General features: G+C 32.8%; 3 protein-coding genes across 3 annotated transcripts in view; 2 read left to right on the top strand and 1 right to left on the bottom strand.

Annotated features, from left to right (window-relative positions):
* Positions 1-246: 246 nt before the first annotated feature.
* LOC112682009 (ubiquitin carboxyl-terminal hydrolase 2-like) lies at positions 247-4,174 on the top strand. Its single transcript, XM_025552452.1, has 2 exons — positions 247-2,900; positions 3,565-4,174. Exons 1-2 carry the CDS (start codon positions 1,731-1,733, stop codon positions 4,078-4,080), a joined length of 1,686 nt encoding a protein of 561 aa, XP_025408237.1. The 5' UTR covers positions 247-1,730; the 3' UTR covers positions 4,081-4,174.
* A 1,634-nt stretch (positions 4,175-5,808) lies between these two features.
* On the bottom strand, positions 5,809-9,251 carry LOC112681978 (integrator complex subunit 14). The gene is made up of 7 exons (XM_025552375.1): positions 8,866-9,251; positions 7,383-7,553; positions 7,007-7,312; positions 6,724-6,939; positions 6,468-6,651; positions 6,246-6,400; positions 5,809-6,175 (listed from the first exon to the last, which is right to left on the bottom strand). The coding sequence occupies exons 1-7, from the start codon at positions 9,025-9,027 to the stop codon at positions 5,945-5,947; spliced, it is 1,425 nt and encodes a 474-aa protein (XP_025408160.1). The 5' UTR covers positions 9,028-9,251; the 3' UTR covers positions 5,809-5,944.
* A 267-nt stretch (positions 9,252-9,518) lies between these two features.
* LOC112681961 (semaphorin-1A-like) overlaps positions 9,519-16,357 on the top strand; it is a 58,762-nt gene continuing 51,923 nt past the window's right edge. Inside the window, exon 1 of the mRNA XM_025552349.1 lies at positions 9,519-9,874. The gene's annotated coding sequence lies outside the window, so the exon portion shown is untranslated. The remainder of the gene's footprint in view (positions 9,875-16,357) is intronic.

The raw sequence follows: 16,357 nt of genomic DNA on the forward strand, positions 1-16,357 counted from the left end.
TCTTTTGAAAATAAATTTATGTCTATTGGTCAGTGTAAAAAAATAACTATCTTCATAGACATACCTGATACATTTATAAAAACGGTATAATTCTATATTTCTGATTGTGTTTTGAAGTTTTCGAAAACAAATACTCGTATAAAATAGATCAGGGATGGTTCGAGTCTTCTTACAGTGTATATTTATAATTATTTATAATTTCACTGCGGCGCTGTTTATAATATATAAATAAATATTTCATATACGACGTACACATATTATGATGTATCATACAGCCATATATATGACGATGTACATACGCGCGTGCCAGAATGCAATGTTAATCGTACGCCGAAAAGGTGTGGTCCCGTTTTGGCGGAAAGAAAAAGCAGAAGAAAATAAAAACGGGTACCTATACACGAATACGTGTACGAGAAATCTATAGGAAAATATTGATTTCAACGCCCGCGCGCGTCCAGAGGAGAGAAAGATACGCCGCGTGGCCTTGGCCGGCGTAGTGTGTCTTGGCACGCGCACGCGAAACCTCACGCGGCGGTTAATCCAATTTGTGCCGCATACCATGTTCGGTCAACGAAAAACCGAATGTATGATGAACGCGAAGCTCTCGCGAGACGCTGGATATCCGTGCAATAAATAAAAATGTACTGTGCCCGTAGAGACGCGCGGCTGCGGCCGGTCAAAGTTCGGAACCGAAGACTGCTGCAATGTCAAAGCGTATATATTTTTAATTTTTTTTCTCGGTAAATTTAACCAAAGCCGTAACGTATATATTTATAGCGTATCGCCGACCGGCGTGCGGTTCGGTGTATACAAACGCGTGTAATAATATAATAATAGCAGTGCGGTAGGATGGGCGGGGAGCGTTGCGGAGGATATGATAAAAATTCAAACAAACGGTCGCCACATCGTGTCTATTGTAAAACCCTGTCAAGGCTACACATATTACATCGGCGCGTGCGTGTACGCGCGCGTATCGTATACTACGCACGCACACACGTAAACGCACGTAAAAAAAAAAAAAAAGTCATGTACGTACGCGGGTGTGCGCTCTGTTGTGGTGGCATTGGAGTGCCGTCACGCGCACGTACACGGCGCACACGTACACGTTGTACGAGTGCGCGAACGGCTAAAATAAAACGCAGAGACGAACTAGGTTAATCAATAGGCGGGCGCGCGCCGTGCGACATCGCGGGACGGTCTATCGATGGTTGGCCGCCGCGCATCGATAGCGCGCGCGCGACGGATGTTTATTGTACACACCTACGGGTACCAGTGATAGTGCGCGTGGCGCCGACGGGCTAAAAATACCGCACGCGCGCGCGCGCGCGCGTTTCGAGGCGCGGGTGTTTCGGGTGCAGGGACGCGCGCGCACATCGATCATTCCACCGTTTTCGCCGGCCGAACGGTTGTGTGCATAATAACAATAATTGTCGGCCGAACAGATGTTCGGGAGAGGAAGGATGCCGCGCGTCTGACGTCACGCGGGGCGGGCGGCACGCGCGCGCGTGAAAAAGAAACGGTACGACGCGACGCGAATACGACGACGGTCGCGGCGCGGGGACGAGTGCACACATCGCGGACGGCGCGTTTGGCAGCAGGCGTGCTTTCCGAGAGCCGTTCGTTTACGCGACCGACGACAAGCGGTGGTGCGTGCTACGCACGGCGCCGGACGGACATGTTACGCGATCCCGTGGTCCGGTCCGCCGCGGTCATCGTAGTTCGTCGTTAACATGTACGCGTCGTCGTCGTCGTCGTCGGCCGACAAGTACGGCACCGGCAGGACCGCTACCGCCACGGGCACCGCGTCCAGATATCAACGCGGCTCCGCGTCATCGTCGTACGTGTTGACCACCACCGAGCTGAGCCCCGACCGGCGGTCCAGGGCGTACAACAGCGCGCCCAGGCAGGTGCCGTCTTCCACGTCCTGCTCGTCGTCCCGGTTGACCGACATCAACGGCAACATCCGGTCGTTGAGCCTCAGCAAGAGCCTGTCGCCGTCCGCGTACTCGACCACCGGATCGACGGCCCTGGGTACCCGCGGTGGAGACGTTGGAAAGTCGGCCGCCGCCACAGCTGCGCTGCTGCTAGGCAACGACAAACGGTATGACGCAACGAAAAAACGTTTGGACGCGTTCTACAGCAGCACCAGCAGCAGCAGCAGATCGCCGTCGTCGTTGCTGAACAAGACGTACAACTACAGGGCCGGTAACCTGTCGTACTTCGAGAAGTACAACAAGCAACAGCAGCAGGACTCGCAGCCGTCCAGCGACGTGCCGCAGCAGCCATCCAGGTATGTGAACATGAACTATAGGACTAAATACGGCGCCACTACTGCGGACAATAGCAGTGGCACGGCGCAAGAGACGTCCACGTCATCCGCGTACAACAGGTCGGACGTGTCCAAGAGGGGGGTGGTGGGCATCCGGAACATCGGGAACACGTGTTACATGAACTCGGTGCTGCAGTGCCTCAGCAACACCAAGGGACTGACGGAGAGCGTGCTGGACGAAGCGGACGGGGCCGACGGCAAGCTGATCCGGGTGTACAGGGACCTGTTAACCCGAATATGGATGTCCAACGACAGCCATCCGGTGGATACCACTGCGTTCAAATCGGCGTTCCAGCGGCTGTCTCCGCGGTTCGTGGGCTACGACCAGCAGGACGCGCAGGAGTTCCTCCGGTTGTTGCTCGACAAGTTGCACATGGACGTGAACAGGGTGAAGGTCAAACCCCGAGCCATGCCCGACGTGGACGATACGCTCAAAGATAACGCGCTGGCCGCCGAGTTCTGGCAAAGGTACCTGGCTACCGATAACAGTACCGTGGTGGACCTGTTCGCAGGTCAGCTCAAGTCGACCCTTGAGTGTTCCGTGTGCGGCCACAAGAGCATCACGTTCGAGGTAGGTGTATCGTGTTTAGAATAAACGCGTATAGTGTTGTGTAGGATGGCGTGTAATTACAATACGGAGACACGACTGTAATAATAATTGACCCGGATTCTGATGAGATTAAAAATACTATACGCATATGCATTCCGCTGGCAAACCGCCTGCCGTCCGCCGGCGCTAAATTACGTAATACGCGCGTTTATCAAATCCCTGTTCGCCCGCAGGAGGGGGCAAAGGGGCCATTGCCCCTATTGGGAATTTTCGTTTCAAAACTATGGTTAATTTAATACCACGCGCATTAATTACAACATAATTTTATGGAGATCCATTTATGAAGTTTAGTAAAATTTATTATGTTTTTAGATAATCTAAAATGTATAATCTTGAACGTATTTATTGGTTTACGATGTTTACACGTGGACTGCATATCGCTTAAAACTATAAATTCTCCCGAGTACTGATTTCTATGGTACTTGATTTTGTTCTCATCTGTTTTTCGATACACGTTGTTTTGGCCCTTAGAATTTTAATCTTGCTCAGGGTGGAATTTTATCCTGCGGGCGCGCTTGCCCTGTTCGCCGTTTCACTAACATACACACTTTTTATAATTACCTTCTTGCTTGGATCCTATCATTTGCATATATGATTATTATCACCTCGTCATCGTTGCCCGCAGGTGTTCTGGGACTTGTCGCTACCGCTGCCGTCCATCGGTTCGTCCAGCAACGTGTCCATTACCGACTTGCTGGAGAACTTCACGCAGGAAGAGGTGTTGGATTTCCGCGAACGGCCTCGGTGCAGCGTGTGCAAGGTGGACCGAAAAATGTATAAGGCGTACCGTTTCCAGAAGTTGCCCAGATACCTGGTGTTGCATCTCAAACGTTTCCAGGGCACCCAATTGTACAAGAAGATCACGTCGAACGTCGCGTTCCCTGTCGTATCGTTGGATATGAGCCCATACGTGTCCGGATCGGCCCGGGGCATACAGCCGCACAGTACAAAGTACAACTTGTACGCGGTGTCCAACCACATGGGCACGCCGATCGCCGGACACTACACAGCATTGTGCAAGCACCCGACCACGGGCGACTGGAACTTTTTCAACGACAGTTCGGTGTCCAAGGCGCAGTCGAGCACCAAACTTATCAGCAACGAGGCGTATATACTATTTTACGAAGCCGCGAATTATTAATAAGCCGATAATTCGGTGTGACCGTTTTTAAATTATTTTGTTTTTTGTTTGTTTTACATCCGTCCAAAGATCAAGGCTCGATATCAAAGTATCATTATTGTTATCGTCATCAACTTCATCATCTTATTACGTTTTTCGTTTTAGAAGTAATATGCGCGAGCATTAGAAATATTATTTATGTATTATGTATAGTTATATATAATGTTATTCTCTACCGACAACGTCACGTTGTGGTAGCAGTACTGAAAAGTGTAATGACTAGTCAATATCAAGTATATCGCGGTGTGCGATGGGGTTGGGAATGTTTACCAAAGTTCAGTAGAGATAGGTGTATGAACGTATTTTTTATATTTATGTATGCCATATATCATAATTGTATCTGTACATGTACACTTAATAATATGTTATCAGGGTATGGAAATATTATGTATCTCTTTCCAGTAAGTTTTGAGAATCATTAACTTGAAGAGAGTATTGTTACACAATGTTAAGGTTTTGTAAGTTTAATTATTTGAGCTCATTTAGTTATGTACTAATTTAATGTATTATAAATATTATATAGTAACACACAGACTTGGATAAGTTGATGGTACTCATTTTCAAAAACAATTTTTTTAGGCAATTCTATAGCTATCGCAGTGGTATATTGGTATACATAATATCACACAATAACAGTGTTCAAAAATCAAAAGTTCTGTATTGTAAGAGAAAAAATATAATAACAAATTTAAGACTTACCTAGATAGAATTTTAAAAAAAACAATTTTTTTCTTACAAAGGTCATGTGTTCCAGGATTACTTGACAATGATAATAAAAATTGTAAAGGCGTTTGACATGTTATTAATAGTTTATTTAACTATAACTTTTTTTTCACATGTTTTACTTTAATCTGACATTTGATATTAACTATTCGTCGGAAAATAGTAACTTCTTCTTCTTCACTTTATAACCCTGTCAAATACTTATGATAAAATATTTAAATACATTAAGTTAAAATTACCTATTAAAATATAGACTAAAAAGTGACAGCTTTTAAACAGTATTTTTTTTTCTATTTATAACTAAATATTTAATTTTTCTTGTGTACTTAATTTTAAATTAACAAAAAAATCTTATTTTGTTCTGCTTGAATAAAAAGATTAATATTATTGACAATTTATAAGCATTAACTGTTAAACATATTAGGGTTTTCTTAGTTTATATGAATATCAAAATACATGTACATATAATAAATATATTATTATATTAAATATTTCATTTATACAATTTTACCAAAAGTTACTTATATTTTGCACTAATTAAAATTTTTTCCTACAGTAAATGTAAAAAATACAAATAAAGACAATTATTAATGGAGACTTATAATTTTGATCATATTCATTAGTTTCTCGAACTGTATTATATTTATGAATGATCCATAAGCATTTGTTGTAATACTTTGTTTTTTAGTTACTTATTAAAACAGTTTATATTGTTAATTATTATTTTTATTTTATATATTTATGAAACAAGAATATAATAGTTATTAACCAATAACAAATAATATCCGAATTAGAAATCAATATTTGGATTATTTTAAGTCTAAAATTGTACTATTGTTGTTATACTTAGTTTACAATAATAATAAAAAGTAATATTTTATGGTAACTATTAGGTTATTAATGTAGATCTTGATATCAATAGTAAAATAAATATGAAACAATAAACTTTAAATTAAAAAAAATATATACATATTTATTTAAAATCAGCCATAAACAAATACAAAAATGTAATTTTTCTTAAATTATTCATTTACATGAGCCTATTAATCAAGGAGTTTAACTTGATAAAATACCACAAATCATTTATTTTTTTGATTATAAATTACATAAGATCATGGTGGGTATATTTTGTTATCATTGGACCGATTGAAAGTTTAGGGTCCATAGCATAAGGTTTTCGTAATTCTATAGCAGCATGAGTTAATTGTAGAGCACAATCTGGATGAGTACCGCCTGGCAAATTATTACATTCTAGATCCAGTAAGTCAGCTATACTTGTCAATAGATCATTGAAACTGTATGCAATTGCAGCTTTTCGAATTCGATTTAATTCCTGAATAAGACAATTTAATTAAAATTAAACTTAAGTTTATTATTAATTTGATTATTTAAATTTTAGTTACTTTATAAAAACTTGGAATTTTATCAGGCATTTTCCTTGCTTGTCTTAAAATTTTTTGAATATCTGCTTGAAGACCAGCTTCCTTGATCCAAACCAATTGTGACTGGTTATAACTACGTTTATCAGAAGTTTTTACAGGTTGTGATTCTTCAAGTTCTGAAATAGTTTAAGGATTAATTATAAATATACATATACATAACATTATGTTGAAATAAATGTTTACCAGTTTTGCTTAACTCTGTAGGTGATAATGTAAGATTTTGAATATCACCTAACCAAGGGATTGCATTTGTTCCAGGTTCAAGTGTAATTAACATAAGATTAGATTTTTTTTTATTATCTGCCCAACTAACCAATAATCCATACCAGTTAGAGCTTAACTGACATAAAGCTGTCATGTTTTCTACCTGCAACATTTTATAAATATTAGTATAAGTTATAATCATTTTTATACAGTTTATAAATATTAAATTTAGTACTTTTAATGCTCCATGTAATAACACACAAAATGATGGAGTTTTAGAAGATGCTTCATTATTTTCAACACATTCATCTGAAACTCGTTGAGGTAAAACAAGATGACGCGATAAAGTAGCAGGGCATTCTACTCTTGAAGACTCAAGAAATCCAATAATACTCAGTTCATTTGAAATACAACAGGTAGTTATCTCAAAATCTGCAGCTTTTGTATAAGACTAGAAAGTTAAAATAAAATATGAAATAAAAATAGTGATAATCAAATTAGTTTTTGTGTTTAATACCATAGGGGGGAGGAATTAAATGAATATCTGATTTTAAATGACCACATCGTAATACTGCACTATATGGTACATATGCTTCTTTAGAAATTTTCTCAAATACTTTAGCAACTGAAGATGGGGTCAGAGGTAGTTCAGGAGACATTATATGCCCAAGACCATTTGGAAGTTTGTTTGAGTCATAATTGTTTTTGTAAAGGGATGACACTTGATCTAAGGGAACAACTATAAGTTTGCCAGGAAACAGAAATGGAGTCATATCTGGTTTCCGAAGACCTTCATAACAATTACCATCAGTAATCATTATAACCTAAAAACAAATAAAAATATTAAAATTAATTAAATTTTAATTTAAACTATATTCTTGAATAGTAACTAACTTGGCATGTCACTGAGTTGGACCATTCACTATGAACTAAATAATTAATAGTCTGTATTACAGGTGGGTAGCAGGTGTTGGTTCTGAATTCTAATTGTGTGATTTTTGCTTTAATTAGGTCATAATCTCGAGTAAATGAACATAGCACATCACAAGTTGATGAAAATGTCACCTGTAATAAAATATTTAAATAAATATTAGATATTTTTATTTACTGATTAATAGTATTTTAATAAGGCAAATATCAGACCAACTGGTTAAATATAAATATTAAAGATTAAATGTAATATTCATATTTATTATAACTTGATATTAAAAATAGTTCTATGATTTGATATATAGACATTTATAAAATAGAATTGATATGAAATATTTTGTACAAAAACATTAAAGGATACATATTTAAATTGTTACTGTAGTGTATAATAGTATATAAGAAAATGAAAGAATATACAATATTTTTTTAATTTTTAAGAATGTAATTATTTTTATTGGATTTTCTATTTTTATTTATAGTTAAATTAATATATATTTTTTTAAATATTCATTATTCCACAGTAGGATTATTCAATATGAATACAATACAATTGTACAATACAATACTCATGTCAACAATTTTCCTAAACAAATCTGCAGAGTAGAAGAAGAAATTATGGACAATAAAAATATAATACTAATTAAATAATATAACAAAATGATATTATATCAAAACAATAAAAATACTTTAGAATTGAAATTAAAATTAATTAATTTGCAGTCTTGCATAGAAATGGTGAAGCAACTTATTGATTTAACACCTTATAAATATATATATATAAAACGGAATAAAAAGAACAATACTTTGTTATTATTACAACATTTGATTGAAAAAAAATTGAAAATTACGAATTCCTTTCTTATTTTTTCACTGTAAAAGTTAAAATTACAAATTAATTTAGTATTTACCTGATGTTTTGTTAAGGAATATATTTCAATAGTTCATTCAAGAATTTTTAGTTATTATTATTTTAATATTTTGAGAGGGCATTAGTTATCACTGTAGACATGTGGAATAACAAAAATAACTAATATTCTGATAATAAAAATAAAGAACCCTAAATGTTGATGGAGTTACATTAAAAAAAATTAATTTATGTGAATTTGATCAGAAAAAAAATGTTTTACAGCTTGCGGGTAGTACATCATCTGCACTTGCGTTAATCAGGCTCTGAATCTAACCAGTAACAATACTAAATATTTAACATATTAAAATGTAAATACTGTACATATAGTACGAATAATTTATGTGAAATTATACTATTTTCCTTTTTTATATCGCAAGAATGGAAAAGAATTGATATAAAGAACCATTTGATTTTATGCATGTAGTTCTGCGTAGCAACCGAATTTTAAATACGGTTCAATGTACTGTAGTATAGGTATTAACGGTATTGTGAAAATAGGGATTTGTAATTTAATTTTATCACATGTCCCTAAGTACTCACAACAGCTACAAATTCGAGCCTTGAGTGTACAGCTAAGTAGTCGAGCAGAACATTGACACCATGAGTGGCCAACTGTAGCAACGTAAATGATTCTTTGGTGTCTTTGATTTTAATGTCTCGGAGCATGGACACGGACAGATCGATGGCTATTACGGTGGCCATGGTTTTAGCGTAGCAAATGAATCCTACAAAACCATCAGGTCGAGAACGGAATACGCCAGAAAAAAATTACTGCTCAACATTAAATCGGCTTCGTCCACTTAATCGCGACGTCATCGTATTTCAGAACATGATCAACACGGTGGTCGGATAATTTACAAACCATTTATTAACCGTGTTCAAACAACGCCGCATAAACACCGAGTGCGTTATCGCATTTTCGTGATGTCGTTTTTATCACGTTATCAATCGATACGGTGGCTCCGTTGGCCACCCGGTGCCGCCATCGACAGTAAAATAATGGAATACCGTGACGGCAGCAGTGAACACAACGGGAGGCGTGCTCGCGTTGGCCGCACTGTCGGGTTTTGAAACAACCGCGCGTACACACGCCGCACGGCGCACACCGGTCATCGCCACCGGCTATAGCAACGCTCCCATGTTATTACCGTTACTACTTTTTTTTTTCCCTTTCCCCTACACGGCCGACGAAAACAACGACACGTTCTATGGAACGTAAACAAAATCCAAACCAGTCCGAGACGCAACTCGTTGTGCGGAGGTAGTTGGTTGTCTGTCCTGCGAGTGTGCGTGTTTTTCGACCCGTCTTCCCGACGCCAAATAGTTTTGCTCACCACCGTGTTTAAATTGTTATAATACGACATTTTGTTTCGCCGACCAGTCGGGTTCAAATGTTCGCGTGCTCCAAGTTGTTTGTTTCGCGTCCGTGTTAACATAATTGCTCAAGTGTGTTGACGTGTGCGGTTCGTGGTGTTTCGTTGTGTTTTTTTCGTCGATCTCAAAGGCCCCGGAGCTACACGCACGAGGACAAACGATATTTTCGAAAACGGTGAGTTCCCAAAATGTGATCGTTTTATATTAGTAAGATTGGAAACGAGAACAGTCTACAGAAGTGTACTTTTTTTCGACGTTGACGGTTCCTCGGTCATCTGGAGATGGTCGAATAAAACGCCGTGTTCTTGTCGGTATTCGACAAATAACGACACGGAAATAATAACGTGAACACCGATTGTTTCCTGAAATATTGTTTACTACTGCACTTGTAGATTTTGGTTGTTTTTTGAATGGACTATTGTTCAGTATTGTAGTAAATATGGAACGAGAAGATTAATGAAAACGTATGAACTGTCGATAAGAATTCAAAAATACTTACTACCTATGACGATCGATGTAGATCAAAGTATTGAAAATTTATCTATAATATGATGTGTTGATGCATGCATTTATAATACAATTCCATTTGTATATCGTACATGTTTGTATGTAGGTACAAGCATCGTATATAGAAAAATAAATTGAAATTATATGTTCCAACGTTATTTGAAAGTCAATATGAACTCTCGTTTCCGATTAAATGTTGGTACTGTTATTTAGATCACGATTTATCTATATCCGTTTCGTATGAAATTTAATATACTTTTTAATTTAGTATTGATCAATATTTAGAGCGTCTGAACTGAATATGATTATTGTTATAATACCATGTCTCATACTAGTGATTAAATGTTGTTTTATCATTTTTAAAAAAATTATATTCACACTGAATAATTATAATAATACGTACATTATTTTGAATTATTCTTAAAAATCCTGTATTATAAATATAATAATGTTGACAGTATTGTATTTTTTTTTTAGAAATTTCGATAAGTTTACGTGCTGTCAACATTATTTGTTACGTCTAACTTATTTATTTTAATATTGAATTTTGTTCAAATTCTTTATTATGCACTTTTTGTTATTGTCTAAATAGGTGCTTATTTATAAGGTACGCGTATTAAATGATATAAAACATGTATACAATATTGCTTTATCGGTGCCATGTAACTAACTATATAGGAGTTAAGACAATATATAATACATGTAGTACTCAGGTTTCATTCAAATATATATACATACCTATATATAGAACTTAAATAGGTATTTGACGGCAATTTATTATAACCATCGTGTTATACAAAATTATTTATTATTCTACATTTTTTTATGAAGATGGGATTGAAATGGAATTATATAGCTAAGGGTTTTAAAGAGTTTTGATTTTAAAGTTTTGTGATGAAATTCAGTAATTATCAATTACATATTGATGTGTAGGTACCTTAAAAATTAATACTAATTAACTCGGTCGACTATTTTATTATACAAGGACATTTTATTTTTATTTGTTGTCTTCTATTCATGTAGCGGTAACTTAAGTTTAGTAGTAAATTTAATATACCCATACAATTGTTGAATAACAATGTCGAGGTAGGCAATAGTATTATAGCGTACATAGTTATATAGTTAAATAATCAGGAAAATTATCAATTAATTTATGAATCTAAAAGATTCAATAATAATAGATAATACTTATTCATTAATCAAATCGAACAATTAGTTATAAGTATCTTCGTACCGTGATGTTAATTAAAGAGCAAATTTAGTAGAAAGTTACGATATTGAAAATAAATACAATATACCTATTCAAAATAGAGAAATTTAAAAATATTTTTGTTAGTAAATGATATTATACGATTGATTATGATAGGTACTTATGATTTAGATATCAAGTTATATATAATAAAAAGTATTATTATTTTTCTTATTATCCCCGTGTTTTAAAGAAAACCAGTGATTCCTTATAAAGGAAATAAAAGGACGCCTAACTTAATACTAAATAATGTTAAAATAGTTTTATTACGTCTGACGATTCCAAACACGTTTATGTACCTATTGTATTATTTCGACCCGATAAACTAAAACATCTTATAGTTTGAGTTTTGAAAAACTACGTCTACCCTTTTGTGTAAAGTATATCGAGTCACGACGCCATTCGAAGGACAAAAATGACTAGCTGTATCCAGGAAGTTGGCGCCATGAGTGAATGTAGGTATGCATCCCTAAATGTCTCCTGTATTAATGTATTATAAAAATATTTTTTATTACGAAACATGGGTGAATAATAATAATTTGCATGGAAATCTAGACATTGCAAATTAATAACTGGTTTAATTTTAAACATACGAAGAGGGAAAAAATACGTTTATCTATAATGTTAGATAGGCTCCACGGGGTCTATAACTGGCGACCGGAAAAGGCGTGGTTGAAGATCACCCACTGGAACCAGTTCAATCATTTCTTATAAATGGTGGTTCTCTTGTATCTTATAGTTTGACATAAGACTGCTTATATTAAAAAAATTCTATAACCCTACTGCATAGACTGTAATATTATTTATTTTATATTTGAATTTGATCTTATCGTTAAACTCTCTATGTTATGTATTTTGGTAAGAACCTAATTATTTCTTAATTATCATTTATGCATTTATTTATCAATTATGCCAGCATTAAACCAAGTATAGTTAAAAGTCAATAAATAATTATGGTGGTATACATAGTGACATGTATAAGTTTAGGTATAAAAAAAACGACCAATATATTTTTTAAATTGTATTACAGAAAGAGAGTAATTTATAAATTAAGTTGATGTAGAAATTCAAGTAGTTGACATTTAATTGAATAGTTCTATTTAAAATTAATTTGTAGACTATTTTTAACATTAGTTTTTACTGTACCCATATAATCAATATAATATGTATACTAAACATAATTAACAAGGGTGTATTTTTTCACAAAAAAACTCAAAATATTGTATTTTATATTTTTTTACCCATATCATCTATCTATAATTTAAACACTTATGTAAACCTTAATAAACCTTAACCTAACCTACGAACATTGTTAATGGATTTTAATAATTATTTAAGTAATTTACCTTATATTGATATTGGGTTATGTAAATCAATGGTGCATTTGAAGTCAAATTAAGAATTATTATATAATAAAAAGTTGCTTTTAACCCTACTTTGTTTAAAATTATAGCAAAGAGATAAGTACCAAATATAAAATAGTAGCAAGGCCTAAAATTATACTATGTACAATTGATTTTTACTATAGGATAAGATACTTATTAGTTATTATGTTCAATATCTTGGTAACAGTTACAGTTCGTGGTCACTAACCTTCTTATTTGTTAATTCGTCTGATGCATTAGACAATTGAAAGTGTAATCAAATAATTATATCGTGGGATTACTTTGTTGAAAATTATCAAAAACATTAGTCTAGGTACCATTAATAGTAGTATAAAACAGTTTACACAGTTTTATGAATTGAAATGTTATTAATCATACATTTATTAGATTATTTTTTATAATGACTTAGAAATAATTTTATTTATTGAAGGTCTTAGGCTTTTTTGCTACCAGAGATTGTAATCGATGCTATAGTTGTACGCTGGAAAATATGAAAAATTATCGGGATGTGTAAAAAACTAATTTTTATAATTTTTCATTTGTATTTATTAAATTATTACGTTTTTACATTTTAAAATATTCATCATAAATATTTAATAAGCAAAATATAGTTCTTAATCTTCAATTCTATTAAAATTAAGTATTTAGTTATGTATACGTCATCACTTAACAAAAAAACATTAAGAACTGTAGTATATATTTGTTTTCTAATGTTTCGCTATCCAATGGTGAATTACATTTTTTGGGTTTTTATTTCGATTAAGAAATGATTTTCAAGTACATGATTCATATATGTAACAATATGAATCATAGGTATAAAAGGGTATTCGCGTGACCTAAGTTTGTATTTAATGACTAATACCGCTTAGTGGTTGGTATATAGGTATACTCATATGGGGTCATGGATGAGTGAGTAGTCCCTATACAGGTATACATGTATAATATAGGTGTATTGGTGTTTTCATTGTAGAAAAATTTAAAGCTGGATTTGAATCACCTAAAGAGAAATTATTATTTAAAAGTAATTCTACTTATACCATTTTAATTGTGTAATCTAAAAAATATTAATATTGAGTAAAATGTTGGGATTAATATTATTTGAACATTTGTTTTTTATAAATCATATAAATAAAGTATAAATATAAATAATATAAATATTAAGTATAAAATATACTTAATAGGTACCTGTACATATAAGTTACCTACCTTTAAATCAATTAATTGTTACGTTCTATGTTGTAAATAGTTATTAACACTAGAAATGTTAAAATAATCATAGATACAAATTATTTATTTATTATTTTATTTTATATTTATCTGATACCTGAATAATAATAATAATATTTTTTTTCAGATTATAAATATTAAAAATTAAAAACCGTTCATTATATATACTATTTTTGGAATTTTATTTGTTGATAGTATTAATATATGTTTGGTAAATAATTAATTATATTGTATTTGTATTTTTTTCATAAATATGGGAAGTATCACATAAAATAAAAAAATAGTTGATTTTGAAAATGTTGACATTTTAAATGTATACTATTTGAGATAACTAAAGGTGTATTCTTGAACAGCTTATAATAACAACAAAATAATTTTAAAATCAAGACATACTATTGTACCGTTTGAACTTTTCCGTTCATTCATATTCATTTTATATCGTATAAATAAGGATTTTGTAAGGGTAATAAAATGACATCTCTGAACCTCTGCCGGGTCAACTTTGTGTCTTCGTAGTATATCAAACAGTAAAAAAAAAATAAATCGAGAGCCATAAAGAAAAAAAAATTCTAAACCTGTTTGTTGGGAAGCAGAACTGCCTGCGGGTCGATTACTTTTTACAGGTTTGCTGATCTCTGTTACTTCCAATGTACTACTCTAGAGCTTCCAAGCGGGTACCAATTAGATAATTTATCTAAAGACTAGCTTAAAACCTTGAATATATAACATGTTGTCATTAAGTAATTGACGAGGTTTAAAACAATCTCACTTATATATCTGTTTATATTTTTCCAAATAAAAATGTATTAATATTGTTAATATATAAAAATATAGAAAACGATCGTTTAATTTATCAAGTAATAAATGTATGGTGAAAATTACATGAAAAATAATTTAATTATAATCTAAAAACTATATTTATTAACTTTTGTTAGACAAATTGACAAATTTTTTAACTTATACATTATAATTTTGATGATATTTCTATTTTTTTTTTATATTTATACCATTACACCTATTGATCATTATTGATTATTAGTCATTAACTAAAATATGTAGTATCATATTTTGCTATTGTCTATAAAATGTTTTGTACCATTGACATTAAAACCATGTTATACAAAAGAGTAATTATTAGTAATTTTAAAAAACGAATTATTATTATTTAAAATGATTTATTTTTTTTTTTTTTCAGTAAAATTTAAAATAATGTTGCCTTAACTAACTTTTAATGGCACCCGAATCGTTAATTAAGGTCTGTATATGATGGTGTATAAATTACCATGATTTTAACTGGTCCATAAGCATTTCCTTCGGGACCGGTTTCATTTCTGTAGGTTTACAAACATGAGTTCTTTTAAAATAAAAATACTAATGGTTATAGATATATAGATATGTATCTGTGTTCTAAAAATTAAGAAATTTCTTGCGAGATTTGTTGTCTCCCTTTACTAGACATTAAGAGAAGAACATATACACATTAATTTATTTTTCCTGTTTAACACTATGCAACATAATTATAATTATTATTTTTATGTTAAATAGAGAAGAACATAATTTAGATTTTATAGCCAAAAGATAATAATTTACATATAAAAAAAGACAACTCAAATCTTTGATCACAAAGTGAGCTATGTAAGATCTTAAAAATTAAATTAAATTTATGGTTGATAATTTTTATTATAAAAATCTTAATAAAAGTATGTAATACCTACTGAGTGATCAAAATTCAGAACCCTAACATAACAAGTACAATAGTTCTCAGGTAACAAAGTATTTAACGTTTATGAATAATACAGTTTTATTAAATTTGGTTTTTATTTCTATTTTATGTAACAGTTATTTCGATACCGTATAATATTGTTGCATATAGTTTTAACTTTTGACTATTTTTATTATCTTTCACTATTTTTACTGTGCAATTCGTTGTTGATTACTTGATTATGTTAGTTGCGATATTTTAATTGAAATATTTAGATATATAATTTTCGAGTTTCACAGAAGTAGAATTATATTATAAATGTTACAACAAGAGCTTGGTACTTATAAAATTTATATATATTTATTTTGTGTGCATAATTATTTTATTTATTTACGGCTTTTTGTTCTATTTTGCAATTTGGATTACCAATAATAAAACTCTGAATATCTCAATGTAGAATTTAGTTTTACGATATTTAATAGAAAGTTTATGATTATGTTGTTTTTTAAAATATTAAACTTAAATTATTTAATTTTTGATTAATACTACTCAAGTATATTTTAAAATATGTATTAAACATAATTATTT

This window comes from Sipha flava, unplaced genomic scaffold (assembly GCF_003268045.1).
Source record: "Sipha flava isolate LNK unplaced genomic scaffold, YSA_version1 1_pilon_pilon, whole genome shotgun sequence".
Classification (NCBI taxonomy): domain Eukaryota; kingdom Metazoa; phylum Arthropoda; class Insecta; order Hemiptera; family Aphididae; genus Sipha; species Sipha flava.

Excerpts from the sequence above, each read along its gene's own strand:
- LOC112682009 (XM_025552452.1), top strand. The coding sequence starts at position 1,731 with ATGTACGCGTCGTCGTCGTCGTCGTCGGCCGACAAGTACGGCACCGGC. Across the intron at positions 2,901-3,564 it reads ACAAGAGCATCACGTTCGAG|GTGTTCTGGGACTTGTCGCT; the intron begins GTAGGTGTATCG and ends CGTTGCCCGCAG.
- LOC112681978 (XM_025552375.1), bottom strand. The coding sequence starts at position 9,027 with ATGGCCACCGTAATAGCCATCGATCTGTCCGTGTCCATGCTCCGAGAC. Across the intron at positions 6,401-6,467 it reads TACAGAGTTAAGCAAAACTG|AACTTGAAGAATCACAACCT; the intron begins GTAAACATTTAT and ends AAACTATTTCAG. Across the intron at positions 6,176-6,245 it reads AAATTCCAAGTTTTTATAAA|GAATTAAATCGAATTCGAAA; the intron begins GTAACTAAAATT and ends TGTCTTATTCAG.